Below are 25,184 nucleotides of genomic sequence, written 5' to 3'. Positions count from 1 at the left end.
TCATCATGCCCTTCGGTCTGTGCAATGCTCCCGCGGTATTCCAGGAGTTGGTAAACGATATCTTCCAGGACCTGCTCTATGTCTGTATGATAGTGTACCTGGACGATATACTGATCCAATGCTCCAGACTAAAAACATTACCGATTGTGTCCTGCGCTGGCAGATCATGGTTGTCATGGCAGCGGCACTATAGATAGAGCAGGCAGTTGGACTTGTGCAAGTAATCCTTCTGTATGTATTGTTCTGTGCCCTGCTCCATCCAAGTGGTCGACTGAGCCCTTCTGTGTCTTGTTACATCCATTACACCTACTCCTTTAGTTACCACTAACATTCCTATAGAGCAGAGGCAGTAGTCTGAGTGTGAAACTACAAGTGGCAGTATGGTCCGTCTGTATTAGAACATGTCAGCTTGCTGGGACTTCTAGCAGGGCTTGACAAATTTCCTTGGAATCTAGGAGCCAGCTAAAAAAGTTAGGAGCCAGGCGGAGCCGCGTCATAAAGCCCCCAGTAGATTCCCCCATAGTGCTCCCCCCCCACTTCTCCATAGAGCCCCCCCAATAATACTGTATAGCATGTTACATATGCAGTGTACATGTGCTGTATAGTATGGTATATGCAGTATACAGGACCATGATATATGTACAGTATATGACTGACATTCAGTGTACGTGCTGTATACTATGTTACATACGCAGTATACAGGACCATGATATATGTACAGTATATAGGACTATGGCATACAGTGTACATGTGCTGACACCTCAGGCTCCTGCCTCACTTGGATGAGAGTAGTAGTAATTTGCACTGGAGGCGTGTAAGTTACCTGCAGGTGAACCTGAGAGCCACGAGGAGGGCGCAGGTCAGGCCTCCGGCCCATCAGACACAGCAGCTGCTTAACGTGCTGCCAGGCCAGACTCTGCATTCCGCTTATAGAGCACATGGGTGGCCCGAGCCCGCTGGGGGCAGGGCGGCGCTTCTCCTCATCACGTCTGTCACAGTGGACTTCTGCGGCGTACGCTCAGCCATGGGCAGGGAGCGTGTCCAAAGAGCAGCCGGGTATAGGGAACCTAAGGCACCGTCACACAGCTCTCTGCTCATCTCCACTCCTGTGCTGCCTCCGGACAGAACAGCGCTCCGCACCCATCGCCCAGGCACCTTTGAAAACGGGCTGACAAATACCCAAGCGCCAGGACTAAATTCCTGGTCGCCATGGCGACCTGGGATTTGTCGAGCCCTGACTTATAGTACTATGCACCCAGCAAGCTACAGATTAGCTGCCCAACTGCTTGGAATTCCTCCATTGGGTCAATGCACAAACCTGAAGGCACTTGGGTGGGGGAGAGCTGAAGGGACTGGTGGGAACCGATTACTCGTAAATAATAATCAATAGAATACTCGATTACTAAAATAAGTTTATTGCAGCCCTAATTGCCTCATTCACACGTCAGTGTTTTGGTCAATGATTGTGAGCCAAAACCAGGTTTGGAGCCTCCACAGACATCAGTAAAAGGGAAAGATCTGCACCTGTTCTGTGTTTAGAGCTGCACCTGGTTTTGGCTCAAAAATCACTGATAGAAATCACTGACTGAACACTGTGTGAATAAGGCATTACTGTGTGCAGTGTCCCGCATCTCTCTCCTCCTTCTCATTCCATTTGGTCCTCTCACAGCTGAATGAACTTAAAAACTTGAACTTTCATCACTGACTACATAGCTCAAAATGACTGACTAAAAATTAGGGGTGCACCGAAATTCCGGCGGCCAAAAATGGGCCTAATCCATTTCGGCCGATATTGGTACATATCGGCAGAAAATAGCAGGGAGGGACTGGGAGGAGGAGCTGGGGGCCGGTGCGTTCACTGTGCTCCGGCCCCCAGCTCCAGTATTTATAAAATGTGTACAATTAATAAGGATTCTATTCATGAGGCCCCCTCTGCAGTAGAACATTCAATATAGCCACATCCTACTCACAGGGCTGTTATCTTAATGCTGGCCGGCCGGGCAGACGAGCGGCAGCGTCACGACTGACGTCATGTGCCCGGCCTACTTTCTGAATGAAGGAGGTGGCGCAGGCATGTGACGTCAGTCGTGACATTAAGATAACAGCCCTGTGAGTAGGATGTGGCTATATTGAATGTTCTACTGCAGAGGGGGCCTCATGAATAGAATCCTTATTAATTGTACACATTTTATAACTAGTCTGCACTGGAGCGGCAATGGGGGGGGGTCTGTGGATGGCACTGTTATGGGGTGGGTGGGGGTCTGTGGATGGCACTGTTATGGGGTGGGGGTGTCTGTGGATGGCACTGTTATGGGGTGGGGGGGGGGTCTGTGGATGGCACTGTTATGAGGTGGGGGGGGGGTCTGTGGATGGCACTGTTATGGGGTGGGGGGGGGCTGTGGATGGCACTGTTATGGGGTGGGTGGGGGTCTGTGGATGGCACTGTTATAAATATCATTAAAAAAAAAGTATTTTAAAAGTATTTGGGCAAAAAGGCAGTTTCGGTTTTCGGTCAAGGGCATCCTGAATTTTCGGTTTCGGACCAGAATTTTCATTTCAGTGCACCCCTACTAAAAATGTCAGCATCACTTGGCCATCCTGTGTAATGAGGCATCCTCTTTCTTTTAGATCAAAAGCAGCATCTTACTCAGGGCTCAGGATTAAATGGCTCAAGTGAAGGGCCTTCTGAGACAATTTGGATTAGATTCTCCAGTGTAGAAATATAAAATGTATCTCTAACCAGGGCTGTGGAGTCGGAGTCAATTTTGGGTACCTGGAGTCGGAGTCGGCAAAAAATGAACCGACTCCGACTCCTACTAAATTTAAATTGGAATAAAAAAAATAAAAAATCAAGTTTAAATGTCTGAATTCATAAACAGTTATAATTAATGACTTCTCTACTGTAAGAATAAAGGCCAATGCATGCAGTGCCTCACGTAACCGCAAAACAAACGCGTTCAGTGATGTGAAGAAGCATGCTTTTCATATGCTTCACTATATGGCACGCAATGCACAATTAGGAGTGGCAATACATATACTTTCCATTGTGTTGTGTTCTGATGTTACAGGGAACACAATGCCCATGGTTTACCTAGCCTCTCACTGATAAGGGATTAAGTAAATATGTGTTTTGCAGGACTAGAGACACTTGTATAAGTGAAGGAAATGGAGGGTCAATAGTTCAAGACGGAAGCTGTAAACCATTGGAAAAACTGCTGTCATTCAGCTAAGGCTACTTTCACACCTGCGTTCAGGTGTCCGCTCGTGAGCTCCGTTTGAAGGGGCTCACGAGCGGCCCTGAACGCAGCCGTCTGGCCCTAATGCATTCTCAGTGGATTCGGATCCACTGAGAATGCATCTGTCTGCCAGCGCTCAGCCTCTGCTCCGCTCAGTGAGCGGACACCTGAACGCTGCAAGCAGCGTTCGGGTGTCCGCCTGGCCGTGCGGAGGCGAGCGGATCCGTCCAGACTTATAATGGAAGTCAATGGGGACGGATCCGCTTGAAGATGACACCATATGGCTCAATCTTCAAGCGGATCCGTCACCCATTGACTTTCAATGTAAAGTCTGAACGGATCCGCTTAGGCTACTTTCACACTTAAAATTTTTTCTAAGTTATAATGCAGTCGGATCCGTTCTGAATGGATGCAAACGTCTGCATTATAGGAGCGGATCCGTCTGATGAAACATCAGACGGACCCGCTCCGAACGCTAGTGTGAAAGTAGCCTAAGGCTATAAAACGTGTAAACTCAGATTGTTATCTTAAACTTTAAACATGACTATGGGATTCTTCTAGGGAAATCATGTTTTAAAATAAATGTCCCTTCCTGGATCCTCCCACTGCCCTATCTTCAGCAGAAGATCAGCACACAAAGGAGAAGGCAGCAGCTTCTTCCCAACTACCTCTCTGTGCTAGAACAGCTTAGAAGAACTTCTTTCTTTCCTTCAAGGAATGTATAAAATACATTCACATATTAAATACAGAGGAGTCGGAGTCGGGGAGTCGGAGTCGGAAGTACAAAAAACTGAGGAGTCGGAGCATTTATCTACCGACTCCACAGCCCTGTTGCATACTTCTGATTTAATTCTATTCTGGGCAGATAACCCTTCGTTCACACTGGATTGAGTTCTACGTTTCAATAGTACCATCCTGGGGTATATACAGTATATAATTTATTGATCAACTATTATTATAGCAGTTCTCTGGGCTTTTAATATAGATTACCCATCATGCTCCCTGCTGCTATGTCTATGGCAAAGCAGCAGTGCTCATAAAGATATACGGGAGGTGGCATTTGCACACTACGCACAGTCTCCTCATACAGCTGATCGGGGGGGGGGGGGGGGGTGCTGGGTATCAGACCCCCGCTGACATGATATTGAGGACCTATCCTGAAGATAGGTCATCAATACTTAAAGTCCAGAGAACCCCTTTACTCTTTCTTTGGGGAACAAAAAAAACAACCAACACCTTTCCACGCCTACCATCACCTATTTGAACTTCCAGCACAGATGGGGGTCGCATAGCATTGTATTGATTTATGATGCTAAAAGAAGTTCGGGCTTGGGATTGGTGTTCTGTAGATTGTATTATTTTCCCTTATAACATGGTTATAAGGGAAAATAATAGCATTCTGAATTCAGAATGCATAGTACAATAGCGCTGGAGGGGTTAAAAAAATAAAAATAAATTTAACTCACCTTAGTCCACTTCGCGGAGCCGGCATCTCTTCTGTCTCCTTTGCTGAACAGGACCTGTGATGACGTCACTCTGGTCATCACATGATCTTTTACCATGGTGATGGATCATGTGATGACAGGAGTGACGTCATCACAGGTCCTGTTCATGCAATTAATGCTCACCCCAGGTCTTGTTCAGCAGAGGAGACAGAAGGAGATGCCAGGCAGCGCGATCAAGTGGATTAAGGCGAGTTAAAAAATATATATACATTTAACCCCTCCAGCGCTATTTTACTATGCATTCTGTATTCAGAATGCTATTATTTTCCCTTATAACCATGTTATAAGGGAAAAAAATAATCGGGTCTCCATCCCGATCGTCTCCTAGCAACCACTCATGTGAACAGCCCCATAGAAATGAATGGGTCAGTGAGCAGCTTTGCCGAGGGCCGCCATGCACCCTGTCCGCATGGGGGTCCAGGCAGTTACTGGATTCTGTGTTTGTTGTTTCGTGCTGCGTCCTGTTTGGTATTCTGGTTCCAGTACAGATGCATGGGTTCCAATCGTTGTTGCTGCGGCAGGTAAGTGCTTGTTGTTCTGGGCTCTTACCTGCTGATCCAGTGGCTGTTCACTGTCTTCCTCTTTCCTTGCATCTAGGCCGGTGGGAGACTCCTGTTCATCTGTATCTTGGAGGAACAGGTCATCTCAATGCTGACATTTCCAGGGTTCATCAGGGAGACTCTGGGTTCAAGGTTTCTACCATCTAAGCCTGCTCAGATTGATAGGAGTCAGGGCTAGGATGAGGGTGGCATTAGGAGTTGCCCTGCTCCCTTTCCCGAGTGTCCAGGCCTAGTTTTTATTCCTGTATCCCATCGGTGTTCGGTGGGGAGTTTGCCCCCACTCCCCACTGTGACACCTTCACAGTAATGCCCACCATGACACCTTCACAGTAATAATGAACTTACAAGTCTTATCGCCATTTTCAAATTCCTGGTCTCATTGGCGACCATTTTGTTTGTCATATGGACCACTGATTTATTCTCCAGATTTGACCACTCACCAGAAGCATGTACGTTTAGTTTTACACCGGTTGAAAAAGAATTTAACTTTATGCGAAGAAAGAACTTTATGCAAAACTCGAGAAATGCATCTTTGAAAAATCTACTGTACCGTTCCTCAGATACATAATCTCGGATGCCGGGTTGCAAATGGATCCTGAAAAATTGAATGCAATAATAGACTAGCCCCACTCACAGGGTCTTTGTGCTATACAGCACTTCCTTGGATTTGCTCCTTTCTATCGTCAGTTCATCATAAATGTTTCATCTCTTACATCCCCACTCTTACTAAGAAAGGGATGAATGCCAGAGTCCGGACTCCTGAGGCGGAAGCCACCTTCGTCCAATTAAAGAGGTACTTTGCTTCTGTACCTGTTCTGCGCCATCCCGATGTCTCCTGACAATTCTTCTTAGAAGTGGACGCCTCCTCCATAAGAGCCGGTGCCATTTCACTACAGAAAGGTTCCAAGGCAAGATGTTTACATGTGGATTTTCCTCCAAGCTCTTCTCCCCTGCTGAGAGGAATTACTGTATAGGAGACAGAGCTTCTGGCCATAAAACTTGCCTTGGAGGAGTGGTGTTATCTAATTGAGGGGGCCCAGCATCCAGTGATAATCTTCACCGACCACAAGAACCTTACATATCTGCAGACGGCCCAGAGTCTAAACCCTCACCAAGCCAGATGGGCACTCTTCTCCAGTTTTGATTTTGAGCTTCAGTTTCGCCCAGCCGAGAAGAACATCAAGGAGGATTTTCTGTCTCGGTCATTTGACTTCTACGACCAGCAGGAGTACATTGTAAAGCACACTTGATCACAGTGGCTGCTGTCTTGGTAAAAGACATCCCTCCCGGAAAAACATTTGCGCCATCTGCCAAGAGAAAATGTATTCTAGCTTAGAGGCACAACTCGAAACTGGCTGGTCACTCAGGGATCCGCAAGAGCACAGAACTTTTGTCTTGCCACTACTGGTGGCCCACACTGTCTAAGGATGTGTGTGATTATGTGTCTGCCTGCACAGTCTGTGCTCAGAATAAAGTCTCCAGGACCAAACCACCTGGGCGGTTACCTCTTCCTTTTGCCCCATGGCAACACATTGCCATGGACTTTGTTATAGATCTGCCCTCTTCTGCCAGATGTACAGCTATCTGGGTGGTCGTGGACCGGTTCTCCAAGATGGCGCACTTTATTCCTTTGGTTGGACTGCCCTCGGCTGCTGAACTTGCTAAACTGTTCGTGAGATACATATTCTGCTTGCATGGTCTACCTTGGCATATTGTTTCCAATCACGGAGTCCAGTTTACCTCAAAGTTCTGGAGAGCTCTTTGCCGGCTGCTCGAAATTGAGCTGGACTTCTCTTCCGGTTATCATCCCCAGACCAACAGGCAAGTAGAGCAGGTCAATCAAGTATTAGAGAACGAGCTCTTGCATTTTGTTTCAGCCCAACATAACTGGGTACAATTGCTACCTTGGGCTGTATTCTCCTATAACAACCACTCTAGTGAGTCTACTGGATCCTCATCATTCTTTGTCTATGGACAACACCCTCGTACTCCTCTCCCTGTTCCTACATCTTCTGGTACAAGCTGCGGATTCCTCTTTTAGGGATTTTTTGAAGATTTGGTGAGACACCAAGGACTGCATCAACAAAGCGGTGACTTGCATGAAAACTAATGGAGACAAAAGAAAACCGCCCCAATTTTTGTCTGGAGAAAAAAAGTTATGACTCTCTAAACATCCGCTTTAAGGGTTTCTGTTACCAGATTTAACCCTATTAAGCTAGCTGACATTAGCAATGTGCCAATGTCAGCTAAACCTAAATAGCCTATTCCTACTTTTATCTATGTCCCCGTTGAGCCAGAAATCTAACTTTCATAATATGCTAATTAGCCTCTAGGAGTAGAGGGGGATGTTGTTCCTGCATATAGAGGCTCTGTTCTCCCACCTTTGTCGCCTCCCTCCAAGTCTTGATTGACAGGGCCAGGCAGTGCTTGCATCTGTCTGCCAGCGCTGTGCTCTGGTGAAATCTCGCGCCGTTCAGCATTCGGCGTAGTGAGGTAAAGACGCTCGCAGGCTTCCTCACCGCGCCTGCGCCGAATACTGAACGGCGCGAGATTTAACCAGAGTACAGGGCTGTCAGACGGATGCGAGCACTGCCTGGCCCCGTCAATCAGGACTTGGAGGGAGGCGACAAAGGAGAAAGGAGCCTCTAGGAGCAGGAACAACACCCCTCCTGCTCCTAGAGGCTAATTAGCATATTACAAAAAAGTTAGATATCTGGCACAACGGGGGCATAGATAAAAGTAGGAATAGGCTAGTTAGGTTTAGCTTACATTAGCACATCGCTAATGTCAGCTAGCTTAACAGGGTTAAATCTGGCGACAGAATCCCTTTAAGGGTTCCCAGTTTGCTCCTAGGTTCCTTGGACCCTTTGAAGTATTAGGCCCCTTTGCAGACGAGCGTGTCCGGATTAGGTCCGGATGCGTTCAGTGAAAACTGTGCGATTTCACATGCAAGTTCAATTAAATTTTATTTGCGATCGCGCGGGTGCAATGCTTTTTTTTACGCAGCCCTATTCACTTCTATGGGGCCAGGGTTGCGCAGTAACACCCGCTGGGGGAACCCTACCCCGGGATCGATAGGCCATGACAATAGTCGACCCTTACGAGGCCCCTCAGGAACCACAAAAAGGGGGTCCGAGCGGCGAAATGGGGCAGTAATTAACGGGTACACTCGTAAGGCACGGACAACATCCAGAGAATGGAGAGCGCGCTCCTTGGGTTTCGCCGGAGCAGGGCAAAAGGATGGCAGGATGACGTCCTCATTAAGGTGGAAGGCGGAGACCACCTTTGGAAAAAGGAAGGGACAGGGCGCGGTACCACCTTGTCAAAAAGGGCTCCTTAGAGGAAAGGGCGGCCAGGTCCGATACCCTCCTGATAGAGGTGATGGCCACCAAAAAGACCACCTTCCAGGTGAGAAAACTCAGGGAAATGTCCCTATGGGGCTCAAAAGGAGCCGCCTGGAGAGAAGACAGAACCAGGTTCAAATCCCAGGGAGGCAGAGGAGGGACATACGGAGGGACCAAATGCACCACCCCCTGCAGGAAGGTCCTCACCGGACCTAGCAGAGCCAGAGAGCACTGAAAGAAAATGGCCAGAGCGGAGACCTGACCCTTTAGAGAGCTCAGGGACATTCCCATCTCAAGACCCGACTGGAAAAAGGAGAGGACCACCCGAACAGAGAAATGAAGGGGAAAAAAGCCCATCTTCTCACAAAAGGCAAGAAAGGCCTTCCAGGTACGATAGTATATCCGGGAGGAAGCTGGTTTCTTGGCTTTGATCATGATCTTCACGACAGAGTCCGAGAAGCCCCTCTTCTTCAAGATGGTGGTCTCAACAGCCACGCCGTTAAACAAAGTGGTTGTAAATTCTGGTGGAAGAGAGTTCCTTGAGACAGTAGGTCCTCCCTGAGAGGAAGAGGCCACGGAACGTCCGCCAGCATCCAAGTGACCTCCGAGAACCAGGCGCGGCGAGGCCAATCGGTGGCGATGAGGATGGTCGGGATCCCTTCTGCCGCAACCCTGCGAAGAACCTTTGGGAGTAGAGGCAATGGTGGGAAGACAGAGGAGTGCGAAGTCTTGCCACGAAGACACCAGAGCGTCCACCCCGTACACCTCCGGATCCCAAGCTCGGGCCAGGAACATGGGAACCTTGTGGTTGAGCCTGGACGCCATCAAGTCCACGTCCGGGCGGCCCCAAAGGTCCTGGAATACGTCCGGATGCAGAGACCACTCTCCCGGATCCACCCTGTAGCAGCTGAGAATCCGCCATCCAGTTTTCGAACCCTGGGATGTATACTGCAGACAATCTTGGAACGTGAGCCTCCGCCCACTGGAGGATCATCTTCACCTCCTGCATCACCGTCCAGCTGCGGGTTCCGCCCTGATGATTGATGTAGGCCACGGCTGTGGCATTGTCCGACTGGATCCTTACCGGGAGACCCGTTAAAAGGGGGGTCCAATGAGAGAGAGGAAAATTGCTCTGAGCTCCAATATGTTGATTGGAAGGCGGGCTTCCACTTCTGACCACACCCCCTAAACCATCCGAGCCTGGAGAACGCCCCAACCCAGGAGACTGGCATCAGTGGTGACTACTGTCCACAAGATTGGGAGGAAGGATTTCCCCGAAGTCAGATTCTGAGGGAACAGCCACCACGGGAGTTCCATGCGAACCCGAGGAGGAAGGCGGATCTGAGAGTCCAGACCCCTCGATGTCCTGTCCCAGAAGGACTGCTGCAGAGGCAGAGTGTGAAACTGGTCAAAGGGGACTGCCTCGAAGGAGGCCACCATAAGCCCCAGAACCTGCATGCACTCCCGGATGGAGAGACACAGGGAATGTAGAAGGCGAGACACAGACTCCCGTATCCGTGAGAACTTGCAATCCGGGAGGAATACCCGCGCTGCAGTAGTGTACATAATCATCCCCAGGAAGGTCACCCTCTGGGAAGGTTGGAGAGAGGACTTTGGGAAGTTGATCAGCCAGCCGAACTGTTGCAGTCTGAACAGTGATCCTGACGCTGTCTTCGGCCTGGGGACAAGAGGGAGCCTTTATTCGAATGTCGTCCAGGTAGGGCAGCAGAGATATGCCCATGGTACGGAGAAGCGCCATAATCGGCGCCAAGATCTTTGAGAATACCCGCGGGGCTGTGGCCAGCCCAAAGGGAAGGGCAACGAACTGATAATGACGGTCGCCAATGGCGAAGCGCAGGAACCTGTGGTGAGATTCTGCGATAGGAACATGCAGATAGGCGTCCTGGATGTCCACTGACTAGAGGAACTCCCCTGGAAGAAGAGAAGCAATAACAGAGCGGAGGGATTCCATCCGGAACCTCCGCACCCACAGGGATTTGGTTAACAGCTTCAGGTCTAGGACCGGACACACTGATCCCTCCTTCTTTGGCACTACAAAGATTTGAGTAAAAACCTGCCCCCTGTTCCTCCAGCGGAACTGGGACAACTACTCCCCTGGCCAGAAGGGAAGAAACCGCTTGTAAAAGGACCAGATCCCCCGGAACACGAGACTGAAAGAAACGTTCCGGAGTTCTGGAAACGAATTCTATGACGTAACCGGAAGTTATAATTTCCAGGGCCCAGGCGTCTTGAACGTGAGCTCTCCAGACCTGCTGTAAGGAGAGCAGACGGCCCCCCACCGCAAGTGGTGGGGGCAGCCCCTTCAGGCGGAGGACTGCTTGGGAACAGTGGGGCGGGCAGAACTCCCCTGGAACTGTGCCCGGGGGCGCCAGGAAGGCTTCTTGCGGGAGTCTTGAGAGCCGCCGGAGGAGGGGGCTGTCGCAGACCTGGAGAAGCACCGAAAGGACTGGTTTCTAGAGCCACAGGGGCGAGCTCTGAAGGCGCGCTTGGATCTAGATTGGGGCAGGTGTGTACTCTTTCCCCCCGTAGCGTCAGAGATAATCTCATCCAGCTTAGCACCGAAGAGCCTGGAGCTCATAAAGGGGAGGTTAGAGAGGGAGCGCTTAGAGGAAGCGTCGGCGTCCCAAACCTTCAACCAGACCTCCCTTCGCTGCGTGACCGAGAGGGCCGAAGTCCAATGAGGCCTCAGAGAAATGTTGTCACCTGGGACATCTGGAGGATGAAGTTTAGTGTGTCCGCAGAGGCATCCTGCTCCACGAGGTCCTGATGATGGCGATGCAACCACACCGAAAGCACCCTGGCTACCCAGGCAGAGGCGAACGCGGGCCGCAGACCTGTGCCCGCCAGAGAGAAGATGGCTTTGGAAAGAGTCTAAACGCCTGTCAACGGAGTCCTGTAGGGAGGACCCGTCCAGGACTGGTATTGCCGTATTCTTAGCCAATCTGGCCACCAGCGGGTCGACCTTAGGAGGAGAAGACCACTGCTGCACGTTATCTGCCGGGAAAGGATAAAGAGTATCCATGCGCCTTGTAGCAGAAAAACGGTGATTAGGGCGTTCCCAAGCCTTAGAAATTACCTTGGCGAACTCGCCATGAATGGGGAATGTGACAGCCTCCGGTTTTCTGGAGTGGAAGAGGGTTCCCCCTGGATGTCAAAGGTGTCACGTACCGCCGTGACCAATTCTGCCACCATGGTGGAGAGCTTAAGTGAGGCTTCCAGCTCAGTGTCCTCATCCGAACTGGACCTTTCCCCTTCAGATCTGTGATCCCTGCGAGAGGGAGAGGCTGAACAAACCTCCAGGCGAGGGGGAGCAGAGTCATCCGAAGAGGGATGCTGCTGCGTACACTGCCTCTTAGCGGTCGAGCGTCCTCTGTGGGGGGCACAGAGAGGTGGAGCGGTGCTAACAACAGGCACCGCAGATGGAGGATCAGTGGCTGCCATGCGTTCCATAAAGGCCATGTCCGCGCGTGAGACTTGGGCCAAGTCCGCGGCCGCCCTAGCTTTGGCAGAGGTCCAGGAGGGCTCCGCGGGGTCCGAAGGGGCGGAGGAGGGACTGGGCTGGTTTGGTGGAGGAGTCACGGGAGCCTGTAACCGATAGTGGCAAGCAGCAGACTTTACAGGATCCCAGTGGGACCTGAAGTGTCGCTTTTGATTTCTGGGAGGCCCCAAGTCTTGGCATGAAGGCGGCAATTCCGGAGTCAGGGTCTCCTAAAGTTTTGCAGAACAATATCAGTCCTACCGTGACCTTTGAGGAGCTGGAGTAGCAGTCAAGCGTGGAGAGGCGCTGATGCAAAGCAGAAGCGTCGGAGCTAACGCGATAGGCTATGCCCCTCAGTCCCGTCACAGAAATTGCGTGGAAAAAAATTGCGCACGGGAATATGAAAAAAGGCAGACACCGGCTCCGAAAATGGCGCCCACCGCCAGGATACAGGGGACAAGAAGGAATCCCTCCTCCCTCTCAACCAGCCGGCCCTCTTACAAGTAAGCCCTAAACAACCATGTCACAGTGTGAACACGGGGGGAGGGGAAGCTGCAGGAGAGCCGATGTACTTATCTGAGTCCTGCAGTCTTCACCCTCTGTTCCGGACCAGCATGGGGTCACCTCTTCAGTCATGCCAGGGCTGTGGAGTCGGTAGATAAATGCTCCGACTCCGACTCCTCAGTTTTTTGTACTTCCGACTCCGACTCCCCGACTCCGACTCCTCTGTATTTAATATGTGAATGTATTTTATACATTCCTTGAAGGAAAGAAAGAAGTTCTTCTAAGCTCTTCTAGCACAGAGAGGTAGTTGGGCAGAAGCTGCTGCCTTCTCCTTTGTGTGCTGATCTTCTGCTGAAGATAGGGCAGTGGGAGGATCCAGGAAGGGACATTTATTTTAAAACATGATTTCCCTAGAAGAATCCCATAGTCATGTTTAAAGTTTAAGATAACATTCTGAGTTTACACGTTTTATAGCCTTAGGCTACTTTCACACTAGCGTTCGGAGCGGGTCCGTCTGATGTTTCATCAGACGGATCCGCTCCTATAATGCAGACGTTTGCATCCGTTCAGAACGGATCCGACTGCATTATAACTTAGAAAAATGTTTAAGTGTGAAAGTAGCCTAAGCGGATCCGTTCAGACTTTACATTGAAAGTCAATGGGGGACGGATCCGCTTGAAGATTGAGCCATATGGTGTCATCTTCAAGCGGATCCGTCCCCATTGACTTCCATTATAAGTCTGGACGGATCCGCTCGCCTCCGCACGGCCAGGCGGACACCCGAACGCTGCAAGCAGCGTTCAGGTGTCCGCTCACTGAGCGGAGCGGAGGCTGAGCGCTGGCAGACGGATGCATTCTCAGTGGATCCGCCTCCACTGAGAATGCATTAGGGCCAGACGGCTGCGTTCAGGGCCGCTCGTGAGCCCCTTCAAACGGAGCTCACGAGCGGATACCTGAACGCAGGTGTGAAAGTAGCCTTAGCTGAATGACAGCAGTTTTTCCAATGGTTTACAGCTTCAGTCTTGAACTATTGACCCTCCATTCCCTTCACTTATACAAGTGTCTCTAGTCCTGCAAAACACATATTTACTTAATCCCTTATCAGTGAGAGGCTCAGTAAACCATGGGCATTGTGTTCCCTGTAACATCAGAACACAACACAATGGAAAGTATATGTATTGCCACTCCTAATTGTGCATTGCGTGCCATATAGTGAAGCATGCTTCTTCACATCACTGAACGTGTTCGTTTTGCGGTTACGTGAGGCGCTGCATGCATTGGCCTTTATTCTTACAGTAGAGAAGTCATTAATTATAACTGTTTATGAATTCGGACATTTAAACTTGCTTTTTTTTTTTTTTTTATTCCAATTTAAATTTAGTAGGAGTCGGAGTCGGTTCATTTTTTGCCGACTCCGACTCCAGGTACCCAAAATTGACTCCGACTCCTCGACTCCGACTCCACAGCCCTGCAGTCATCTGGCACAAGGAGTGGCAGTGCACTGGATAGAGGGCAGGACTAGGTGACCCCGGATCTGGTAGGCCACCGGAGCTGCAGGTCGAGCCTGGTTCCACTTATCTTCTGGGGGGGGGAAAGGAGGTAGCCGGGGACGGCCATTAGACCCCGGCGCGTGCTCCACTGAGAGTCCAGGGACGCACCATGCGACCCTGCGTCCTCTGTTTAGAAAAAAAACTAGGAGAAGAAAAAACTACAGGGACAAGCCTGCAGGAGCAGGAGTGTCACCTCCTTATCCGACACTAAGCTAAAACTGAGGTCCTCCTGTTGGAGCATGGGGGTATAGCTAGCGGAGGAGCTGTTTTTTTTAATTTATTATTTGCATAGTGTCTCCTCCTAGTAATGGCCTAAGCTATACCCATGGTCTGTGTCCCCCAATGGAATGGGCGAGAAAATACTGTAGTTATTTTGTACAGTCGACCAACAGGTGGTATAAAATTAGTGTTTTGCTGTGCACTAAATTTATCATCCAACCTGAGCCACTGTGATAAATTCAGTGCATCTTTAGACTAAATTTACAGAGCCTAGATTTTACACAGGATTTTTCGCAGATCTCACCCCTTCATCAAGAAGGATGAAATCAACTAATCAAGAAAAACTCAACAATTGCCATGTTGCAGATTTCAAAATCCAATGAGTCTAGTCCAATTTGGAATCATTTAAATGACTTTCCAAGCGGAGTCTATGGAGAAAAGCAACATGCTACTTAGGGTCACAGATTTTATTTTTTCTAGCAATGTGAACAGGGTTCAAGGATTCCATTCACATGCAAGGTTTGCAGATTACTTTTGTATTTGATGTGGCTCCTTGTCAAATGTGAACAATCTTAGTAGTAGTATGTGTGTCCATCTCTCTCTGCAGCAGAGTCCTAGTACCCATAGACTAGGGTTGTTTCGGGTATCAAATTTTCGATACCCAATCGATACTTTTGCCTGGTATTGACCTCGATACCAGGATTTGCCTTTTTTCAATACTAGGCTTAGCTATTGCGCAGTCTAGTATCAAAGAACAATGAGTGCGCTGTTCTGAGCGCGCACAGTGTTCTCCTCAGCAGCACAGGGGAGAAGGAAGCAATCTCTCCCTCCCCTTGTGCTGCTGCTGCCAATGAGGAGACAGGGGAAAGTAAATGTTTAAAAGAGGAACTTTCATCTGGCAAAAAAAAAACTGAACTAAGTATCATGTTATGTGCAGCGGCGCCCAGGGATCTCACTGCACTTACTATTATGCCTGGGCGCTGCTCTGTTCTCCCACTATGTCCTCCGGTATCTTCGGGGACTTGGTTATACTGGGCGGGGGCTGCCCTTGTTCTCCTGGGCGTCTCCTTCTCCCATGCTGTAGCGCTGGCCAATTGCAGCGCAAAGCTCAGAGCCTGGAAGAAAAAAAACTCCCAGGCTGTGAGCTCTGCGATTGGCCAGCGCTACAGACTGGGAGAAGGAGACACCCAGAAGAACAAGGGCAGCCCCCTGCCCAGTATAACCAAGTCCCCGAAGATACCGGAGGACATAGTGGGAGAACAGAGCAGCGCCCAGGCATAATAGTAAGTGCAGTGAGATCCCTGGCGCCGCTGTACATATCATGATACTTAGATTAGAATTTTTTTGCCAGATGAAAGGTCCTTTTTAATATGAATCCCAGAGGTGGGTGCTGGGGGGGGGGAGCTGCGATTAGCGGCAGTTAACTGCTCAGGTGCCGCACCTGCCTCCTGTATTAAATGTTAATTATATATCATTGGTGGCGCAGTGCGCCCCCCCAGTGTTAAAATCATTGGTGGCAGTGGCCACAGGGTCCCCTCCCCTTCTCATTGGTGGCAGTGGCAGCTTCCGACCAGAGACCCAGCAGTGTAATCCTGGCTGCCATGGTCAGCTCCCTGCTGCTGTGTGTACTATACACAGGGCAGCAGGGAGACAGTGTTAGATATCCATCAGGGTGAATAGGAGTTATCAGAGTGAATAAAACAAGGGATTAAAAGATCCCAGGTTCTGGCCCCTAAGGGGAAAAATAGTTATTAAATAAAAAGTTTAAAAAAACAAAACCAAAAAAAACATCAAAATGTTAAAGGGACTGTCACCAGTTTCTAACCCCCCCTTTTAAAACTATTGTTCTCTCCATGGTGCCCTTGTCATTACAAAGCTGTTGTTATAAGATAAATCCGCCGTCTAGTTTTGATAAAAATCGCTTTTATCTAACCTGTCAATCTTCTGGATAAGGTGCCCAGGGCGTTTCTGAAGGTCTGAATCTGCCGCTCTCCGCCGCCGCCGTTGGTGCCCAGCTCCTCCCATGATCCTTTCAGCGCCACCTGGATGTAATGAAATCCGCCTCCGGCTCTCCTCCTCCTTTTCAAAGATCCCGCGCGTGCGCACAGGCCTGTGCCTGATGCGCCCGTGCGGACTTTTAGATTCTGCCTCGTTGAGCGAAGTTCGCGCATTCGCGCATGCGCACTTCACTCAACGAGGCAGAATCTAAAAGTCCGCACGGGCGCATCAGGCACAGGCCTGTGCGCACGCGCGGGATCTTTGAAAAGGAGGAGGAGAGCCGGAGGCGGATTTCATTACATCCAGGTGGCGCTGAAAAGATCATGGGAGGGGGCGGAGCCTAGCGGCGCATGGAGTAGGACGCACGCCGCACTAGCTCCGGCAAGAATCCTGACTAAAATACCCACAACGGTGGCGATACACCTTCTACACGTCCAGAGGAGCGGGGGACATAGCCAGGAAGCGGTCCGGTGCGGAGAAATATCAGCATGCCTGCAAAGAGGCAAAACGCAGAAGCCGGCAGGACAGAGAGGCACGATCCCAAGATGGCGCTGAGGAAGAAGAGTGGCCTGACCTGGGGGCGGCGGTGAGTCAGGGAGCGGCAGCGCGGCTGGAGCGCTTCGCCCACAAGCCACACCAGTTCCCCAGCCATGTGTGGGGAGAAGGAGAGGGCACCCTGTCACAAGTGGAGGAAGGCTCAGGGGAGCGAGATAGCCCCTGTAAAGATGATCAGCAGTCCCCAGTTCAGCATGAGGAGGGGGTGAGTGCTAGCCTGTGCAGCACTGGAAAGTGTCAGCCAGTAATCAATGCCCTTGAGCCCACCCTGAAAGATGTGATGGCAGCTATTGCTAGCTGTAACGCCACCCTCCAGAATATGAATATTAATATTGGAAGTCTAAAAGCGGACATGTCCATTATCCGTCATGACCTGCATAAGGTGGCTGAACGCACCTCAGAAGTGGAGAGGAGGGTCTCTGATCTGGAAGATGGGGCTGTTACCCTACAGAGAGAGAGCCGGGCTGCGTCTAAGGATATAGCGGCGCTCTACGCTAAAACCGACGACCTCGAAAACCGTTCTCGACGCAATAATATAAGGCTGGTGGGCATTCCTGAGAAGTCTGAGGGCCCAGAGGCCACTGATTTTATTGAGAAATGGCTCGCGGAAAAATTCCGCGATAGAGGACTCTCTGCACTTTACGCTGTTGAACGAGCGCATAGGGTCCCCACCAGGCCCCTGCCGCCAGGACGTCCGCCACGTCCAATACTGGCTAAAATCCTGCACTATCGAGACAGGGACACTATACTGAGGGCTGCAAGGTCTCATCCTGATTTAAAAATTAATGGAGTTCAGGTGTCCCTGTTCCCTGATTATTCGTCGGATGTACAGAAAAAGAGAGCTCGCTTTGTGGAGATTAAACGGAGGCTGAGAGATTTGCAAGTACAGTACTCCATGATGTTCCCGGCCAGGCTCAGGGTGGTGGCGTTTGGATCCGCGGTGTTCTTTGAGGACTCGGATGCTGCGGTCAAGTGGCTGGATCAAAATGAGCGTCGCCTTAGGATTCCATCAACAGACACCTGAGACTGTTGGACATTCCTGCTCCTGATTGAAGTTTGGAAGTCCCAGGGACTGTCCACCCACCGTTGTGGACATTTTCTTTTGTCTTTAGCCGGTTGCTGGAGACATCTTGTGGGTAGAGCATACGCCCGAGGTTGCTCCCCACCTTCTTAATGTGCCTGTGTACGGTATCGTGCTGGATGCTGTGCTGCTTCAGGCGCTGTTGGGCCAGGTTCACAATGTTGGCCCCGAGTTCATTACTGAATCTAATTATGCTGCATATGGTTACTGTCTGGGGGGGGGGTTAGTTGGGTGGGGGGAGGGAGGGGGGAAGGGGTTAGCGGGGGTTAATACTGTCAAAGGTGCTATTGTTGGCAATTCTAAAATGCTGAAACGTACAGTCCTTGTATATTCTGTTGGGGAAAGTAGGGAGGAGAGGGGAGTCTGTAATCTGATGAGTAACAGTTTTTTTTCCCGCAGCGGTTGGGAGGTGGAAAGGTGTAGATCTCAAATGTACTTTTATATATGTATGCATTCTTATGGGACCTGTTACGAGAATACTTAGCTGGAGTGTGAGGGGAATGGCGGATGCTACGAAGAGACACGGTCTGTTCCGGTACCTATCTAGATATCAGCCGGCAATAATATGCTTGCAAGAAACGCATGTGACCAAACAATCTATACATGTCATGCAAAAGCCGTGGCTGGGTTATTCTGTGCATTCCGTCTTCTCCTCGCATTCCAGAGGGGTTAGTATCCTAGTCCATAAGAATATCATATTTGAATGTCTCAGGGAATGTGTGGATGAAGAGGGAAGGTTTATAGGAATGCATTGTGTGGTCCAAGGGATAAGAATGGTGCTAGCGACAATCTATATACCCCCACCATTTTCCTCAGTGCCTTTAAGGAAACTTATGGAGTTTATGGCAGAATTCTCTGAACTTCCAATGTTGATAGTGGGAGATTTTAATAATGTACTTGACAGTTCGATCGATAGATGCCAGATCACACCTAGTGGTAGCAATACGGGCGAAACCTTGTTTGCAAGAATACTGAGGGAACTAGGTCTGATGGATGTATGGAGAGAGACTCACCCCCTGGACAGGAAATACTCGTGTTGCTCCTCGACTTATGGCTCCCTGTCGCGTATAGATCTGGGTCTGGTAAATGCGCATATGTTCCTGTTTGTACAGAACTCAGAATATCTTGCTAGGACCCTATCTGACCACTCCTTATTTAGCATCGCCCTCGACATCTCTGTGACAGCCAGGCCGGGGGTTAGATGCTGGCGATTGAATGCCTTTTGGTTAAAACTGATGGGTGAGCCGACTGATATGCTTCAATCCCTTAGGGAATATTTTTGTATAAATGAAGGGACTGCGTCTCAGTCAGTCGTCTGGGATGCAATGAAGGCCTTCCTCAGAGGATCCTTTATTAAAACAGTCAGTCGGATTAAATCTAAATCTAGAGAGCTTGATCGGCAGAAGCAGGATAATATGAAGATAGCGGAGGAAGCTTTTGTGTTAAATCCTTCTATCATGACAAGCAATACCTTGAAGGCTAGGCAGGAGGAGTTGAGGTGTCACCTTTTGGAGGTAGCAGAGAGGAAACGACTGTTTTACAAGCAGCAATTTTTTTACTGAGGGTGAGAGTGTAGGCCATATGCTCTCGGTTATCGCAAAAGCGCAGCAAGGGTCACAATGTATATCTGGCCTGTTAGATGCTGGCGGCGTCCTCAGGCGTGATACGGATAACATTTTGAATATACTGAATAATTTTTACTCCTCTTTGTATACTTCTAGGGTGACATGCTCGGATGAGGATATTGACACCTTTTTAGCCACATTAAATCTCCCTAAGCTTTCCAGGGAAGACAGTATGCGATTAGAGGAGCAGATTGAGTTGGAAGAATTGAGGGCGGCATTAGCTGCTATGGCCAACGACAAGGCTCCAGGTTTAGATGGGCTTCCGGCGGAAGTATATAAGTCCTTTTCGGAAGTGCTGCTCCCGGAACTTCTGAAGGTATTAAATTATTCCAAGGAGAGGGGGGAGTTGCCTCCGTCCATGCAGGAGGCGGTAATAGTAGTCATTCCTAAGCCGGACAAGGATCACTCTCTCCCTGACTCATATAGACCGATATCGTTGCTCTCCGCTGATGTTAAGTTGCTTGCAAAGGTCTTGGCCATGCGTCTGTCTAAAGTGATTTTGTCTATCATACACTCTGACCAGACTGGCTTCATGCCTCAGAAGTCAACGTCAATTAATATTAGAAGAGTGTTTGCCAGTATTCAACTTCCAGCTGATAATGTTGGAGATAGAGCTATCCTTTCTTTAGATGCGGCCAAGGCCTTTGACAGCATTGAGTGGCGATTCTTGTGGAGAGTTATGGCGTATATGGGATTTGGAGATGAATATATATCCTGGGTCCGGGTGCTATATTCTAAACCCAAAGCATGTATCAGGGCGAATGGAGGGGTGTCCCCCAAGTTCTGCCTGGGCCGGGGTACTAGACAGGGGTGCCCGTTGTCGCCTCTGCTATTTGCAGTTGCGATTGAGCCATTGGCCGCAGCGATTCGGAAATCAACGGACATTCGGGGGTTCCAATATGGGACAGTTAATAATAAAGTGGCGATGTATGCAGACGACACTTTGCTTTTTCTGGGGGATACTGGCCCATCGTTGGAAGCGGCTATGAAAATCATTGATTGCTTCAGGGATCTGTCGGGTCTGACTATTAACTGGAGTAAGTCGGCGATTATGCTGCTTGACGGGCAAGTGCAATCACAGACAGTGCGAGACAGTATTCCATGTGTAGCGACCTTTAAGTACTTGGGTATCCATATATCCCCGAGAATACGAGACTTTGGGCGCCTTAATTTTGACCCGCTGGTTGTTAAATTTCGTAATAAAACTAAGGCATGGTGTAAACTATATCTGTCAGTGGCGGGAAGAGCAAATCTCATTAAAATGGTGTTGATGCCCCAGCTACTTTATGTTCTACATAATTCCCCGGTCTGGCTGTCAAAGTCCATATTTGCTCCAATCAATGCTACTTTCAGGGAGCTCATATGGCAGAAGGGGCAACCGAGAATTAAGCTGGAAACGTTGCAATATCCTAAAACGGAAGGGGGCCTTGCAGTGCCAAACCCCTGGGTGTACTTCCTGGCGGCACAATGCCAACATTTTAAGGGGTGGCTGGAACTGGAGTCGAGTGAGATGTCGTGTCAGTTGTTTAAGTATTGCTTGTCCTCTAGTGACCTACTGCTAATCCTTGAGACTAAGGGGGCTGGAAGGAGTGGTCCGATGGGTGATTTGGGACATTTGATGCAATCCGTGTGGAATAGGGTCAAGCTCCTGAGGGGGGTTTTCGGCAATACGGAATACACTCCACTGTGGGATAATCCCGTGCTGCCGGAATTCATCTCCCTGTCTGAGTTTGGGGCATGGAAAGGGAAGGGTATTCTGAGGTTGGGACATCTTTTAGAGGAAAAGAAGTTCATGTCATTTGCCAGATTTCAGGAGAAGTATGCACTGCCTAGGAATCACTTTTATAAGTACCTTCAGGTGAGACGCTTACAACTCCACATTTAAAGGTACAACTATGGTGGCGGGGAGAGATGCTGCATTGCACCTGATTCTGTCCAGGGGGGTGAGGAGAGGTATGATTTCCTGTATATACAAGATGTTGCTTGATAAGTTTCTAATGTCACATCCGCTTGCGGCTAAAAGTAAATGGGAAAAAGATGTTGGCGAATTAACTGACGACCAGTGGTCTGACATACTGGAGGCGATACCTCTCTCTTCCTTGAGTGAAGGGCGTAAACTCTCGCAGCTGTTTATTGTCCATAGAGTCTACAAAACACCGTTTTTTTTGTTCCGTATTGGGTTTAGACCCACGGATGAATGTCCAAGATGCTCTTTGGTGTCTGCAGATTTGTTGCATATGTTGTGGACGTGCGAAAGGTTAGGGAGATACTGGGAGTTGGTACGTCAGACGACACAGGACGTTTACAAAGTACGAATACCCTCTGACCCGAAAGTGTGTGTGTTGGGATATGTCTCTGAATTGGCCACCGGTCAGGTGCATAAAATAGCTATAGGTAGAGTGTTGTATGTTGCTAGAAAATTAATCGCCCTACATTGGATACAGACAGCGCCGCCAACGCTAGGCGAATTCTTAAGTGCGGTTGACATGATGCTGAGTTATGAACGGATGGTATACCAGAAGCGTGGATGCCCTGCGAAATTTGAAAAATTGTGGGATCCATGGCTGTCGTTTCGATGTCTGAATAGAAATGTTTAACAATGTGCCTTTTGATTTTTGCAGGTTGGGTGGGGTGGGGGGGTTGGATTGTAATTTGTTTACTACACATAGCTTGGCGTCCTTTTCGTTATTAGCCATATGGAAAGCATGTCTCTATGTCATCCTTGTACGTAATATGATAAAACGTGTAGTTACATTGTAAAATGTTCAATAAAAAATGATCTGATTTAAAAAAAAAGAAAGAAAGAATCATGGGAGGAGCTGGGCACCAACGGCGGCGGCGGAAAGCGGCAGATTCAGACCTTCAGAAACGCCCTGGGCACCTTATCCAGAAGATTGACAGGTTAGATAAAAGCGATTTTTATCAAAACTACACGGCGGATTTATCTTATAACAACAGCTTTGTAATGACAAGGGCACCATGGAGAGAACAATAGTTTTAAAAGGGGGGGTTAGAAACTGGTGACAGAGTCCCTTTAAGTATAAATCACCCCCATTCCCAATTTTACATATAAAATATATAAACATTACATATCTCCACGTCTGAAAAGTAAAAACTATAAAATTATTTTTAAAAAATGTCCATGCTGTGAGCGCTGTAACAGATAAAAATAAAACAAACTGCGCAATTAGCCTTTTTTGTCACCTTGTGCCCCAAAAAAATAGGACTGTTCTATTATGGGCCGGATGTTCCATAAAATGCGGAGTGCATAAAGCTTTTTTTGGTGGTTTATTTTTTTTGCGTGGTATCGAATGGTATAGAGTATCGCAATACTTTAAGGTATCGAAAACTGAATCAAAATTTTGGTATCGAAACAACCCTAGACTACTATGGGCAGCACCTGTAACCTAATCTCTGTGACCAGACTTCATGTCTACAGTGAATTTTACCACTGAAAACAGACCTCAAATAGCCATTAAAGGAATGTGTTGTACTAGTCAGCAACTGGTAAGTCACCATAGTTTCCCTATAAACAACAAGTGTATCCAATATTGTAGTTTTCTATATGTAACTTGACCCTTTCACTACCAGTGACATAATGTTGTCAGTGTTATCCAATATATTCCAGAACTGTAAGGCCTCTTTCACACAAGCGTGACGATTAGGTCCGGATGAGTTCAGGGAAACTCACTATTTTGCAAGCAAGTTCAGTCAGTTTTGTCTGCGATTGCGTTCAGTCTTTTCTGCGCGGGTGCAATGCGTTTTTCACACGAGTGATTAAAAAAAACAGAAGGTTTACAAACAACATCTCTTACCAACCATCAGTGAAAATCGCATCTGCACTTGCTTCCGGATGCAATGCAATTTTCACTGAAACCCCATCCACTTTTATGGGGTCAGGGCTGCGTGAATATAGAACATACTACGTATTTCACGTAACGCAGAACTGATGCATGAAAAAAAACGCTCATGTACACAGACCTATTGAAATTAATAGGTCAAAATTAAGTGCGCGTGCGATGCGTTCATATCACGCATTGCACCCGCGCGGAAAACTCGCTCGTGTGAAATGGGCCTAAGGGTGGCCCCATTCACACGTTTGTAACGTATTTTGCGGATCCACAAAACACGGACACCGTCAATGTGCGTTCGGCATTTTGCGGACCGCACATCGCCGGCACTAATAGAATATGCCTATTCTTGTCCACAATTGTGGACATGAATAGGAAATGTTCTATTTTTTTCGGGAACGGAAATGTGGACCTGGAAGTGCGGGTCTGCATTTCCGGAGTCAGGCCACACATCGTGCGACCCATAGAAATGAATAGGTCCCCAATTCCGTTCCGCAAAATGCAGAGCAAAATGGACGTGTGAATGGGGCCTTACATAGCATCATAAATCAATATAATGCTATGCGACCCCCATCAGTGCTGGGAGGTAAGGACGGGAGCTGCCACATACTCACGCTGCGAGTCCCATGCGTGTCAGAGAATATACATTTTTGTGATGGTGCTTTAACTTTACAAAACGTTACACGTTTAAACTCTTTTGGCGCCATAATGCATTTTGTGTCTGTGCTGGGTTGAATTTTGTGTGAGAAGTTTACTCTTTAGACTACATGGGCATCGAGGTATATGGTGTTTTTGTTCAGTTTTTAACTGCATTAAACCTGCTTTTCACTACAAGCATTGGATATGTGATAACCAAATAAGTCCCCCGTAAACACTTTCAGTTGAACTTACCCCTTAGAAACCCCGGACCGGTCAGTAATGATCTTCACTTCTTTCACTACTCCATATTTAGAAAAAAAGTCTTTAATCTGCATCTCATCCATCTAAAAATAAAATCAAAATGGAAAAAAGGATTCAAGACAATAGGGGGTGAAGAACCCAAATGAAGTGTTTCACACAGTTAATAAAATAAAATTCTTTTAAGTTGCTCATAAAGGGAACTATCTCGGGGCTGTAGATCCCATCCCATGTCAAACGTCACTTGTCTGTAATAAGGTGTCCTTGGCCTGTCACTGATAGCCTGGACTCATGTGGAGGAGCTCAGATAGCAAATTCAGTTGGAGGGTAAGTGCAGGACACAGACCCCCCCAATAACCCTTTATGCAGGTCTGGTACTTTACAAACGTGCTTCAATCACTTCTGAATCCATGTTCTACAACTTCGATTGGTGATGGCAAGCAAGAGGCTTGGACACAACTGTAAGGGGTTGATTAACCACTTCATTACCAATCATTACTGCAAATAACTAGTTAATTTCTGAGCCATACTACATGTATTTGATATTTTTCATGGGACACCTTAGACATTTCTTTTGTGCCAATTTTTCTTTCTTCATTTTTGTTTTCCGTTCCAAAAGATTTCAACATAAAACATTTCTAAAATCATTACCATATGTTTGTACGGTGAAAGTGGACACTACTGTATTTGTATAATTTATCTCCTGGAAAGCATTTTGGCAGCCTCAGGGCTCCAGATGGCGACCAAAATGGTCGCCAAT

At 48.4% G+C, this 25,184-nt stretch overlaps 1 protein-coding gene across 1 annotated transcript in view; it reads right to left on the bottom strand.

Annotated features, from left to right (window-relative positions):
• Positions 1–25,184, bottom strand: part of DAZL (deleted in azoospermia like) — a 113,549-nt gene that overhangs the window by 48,784 nt on the left and 39,581 nt on the right. The window contains exon 3 of the mRNA XM_044295520.1: positions 24,419–24,510. Coding sequence (XP_044151455.1) covers positions 24,419–24,510 — 92 coding nt within the window. The remainder of the gene's footprint in view (positions 1–24,418; positions 24,511–25,184) is intronic.

The sequence above is a fragment of the Bufo gargarizans genome, chromosome 5 (genome assembly GCF_014858855.1).
Source record: "Bufo gargarizans isolate SCDJY-AF-19 chromosome 5, ASM1485885v1, whole genome shotgun sequence".
Taxonomy (NCBI): Eukaryota; Metazoa; Chordata; class Amphibia; order Anura; family Bufonidae; genus Bufo; species Bufo gargarizans.
The sequence above is the reverse complement of the archived record's forward strand: the minus strand, read 5'-3'. Positions and strand labels throughout refer to the sequence as shown.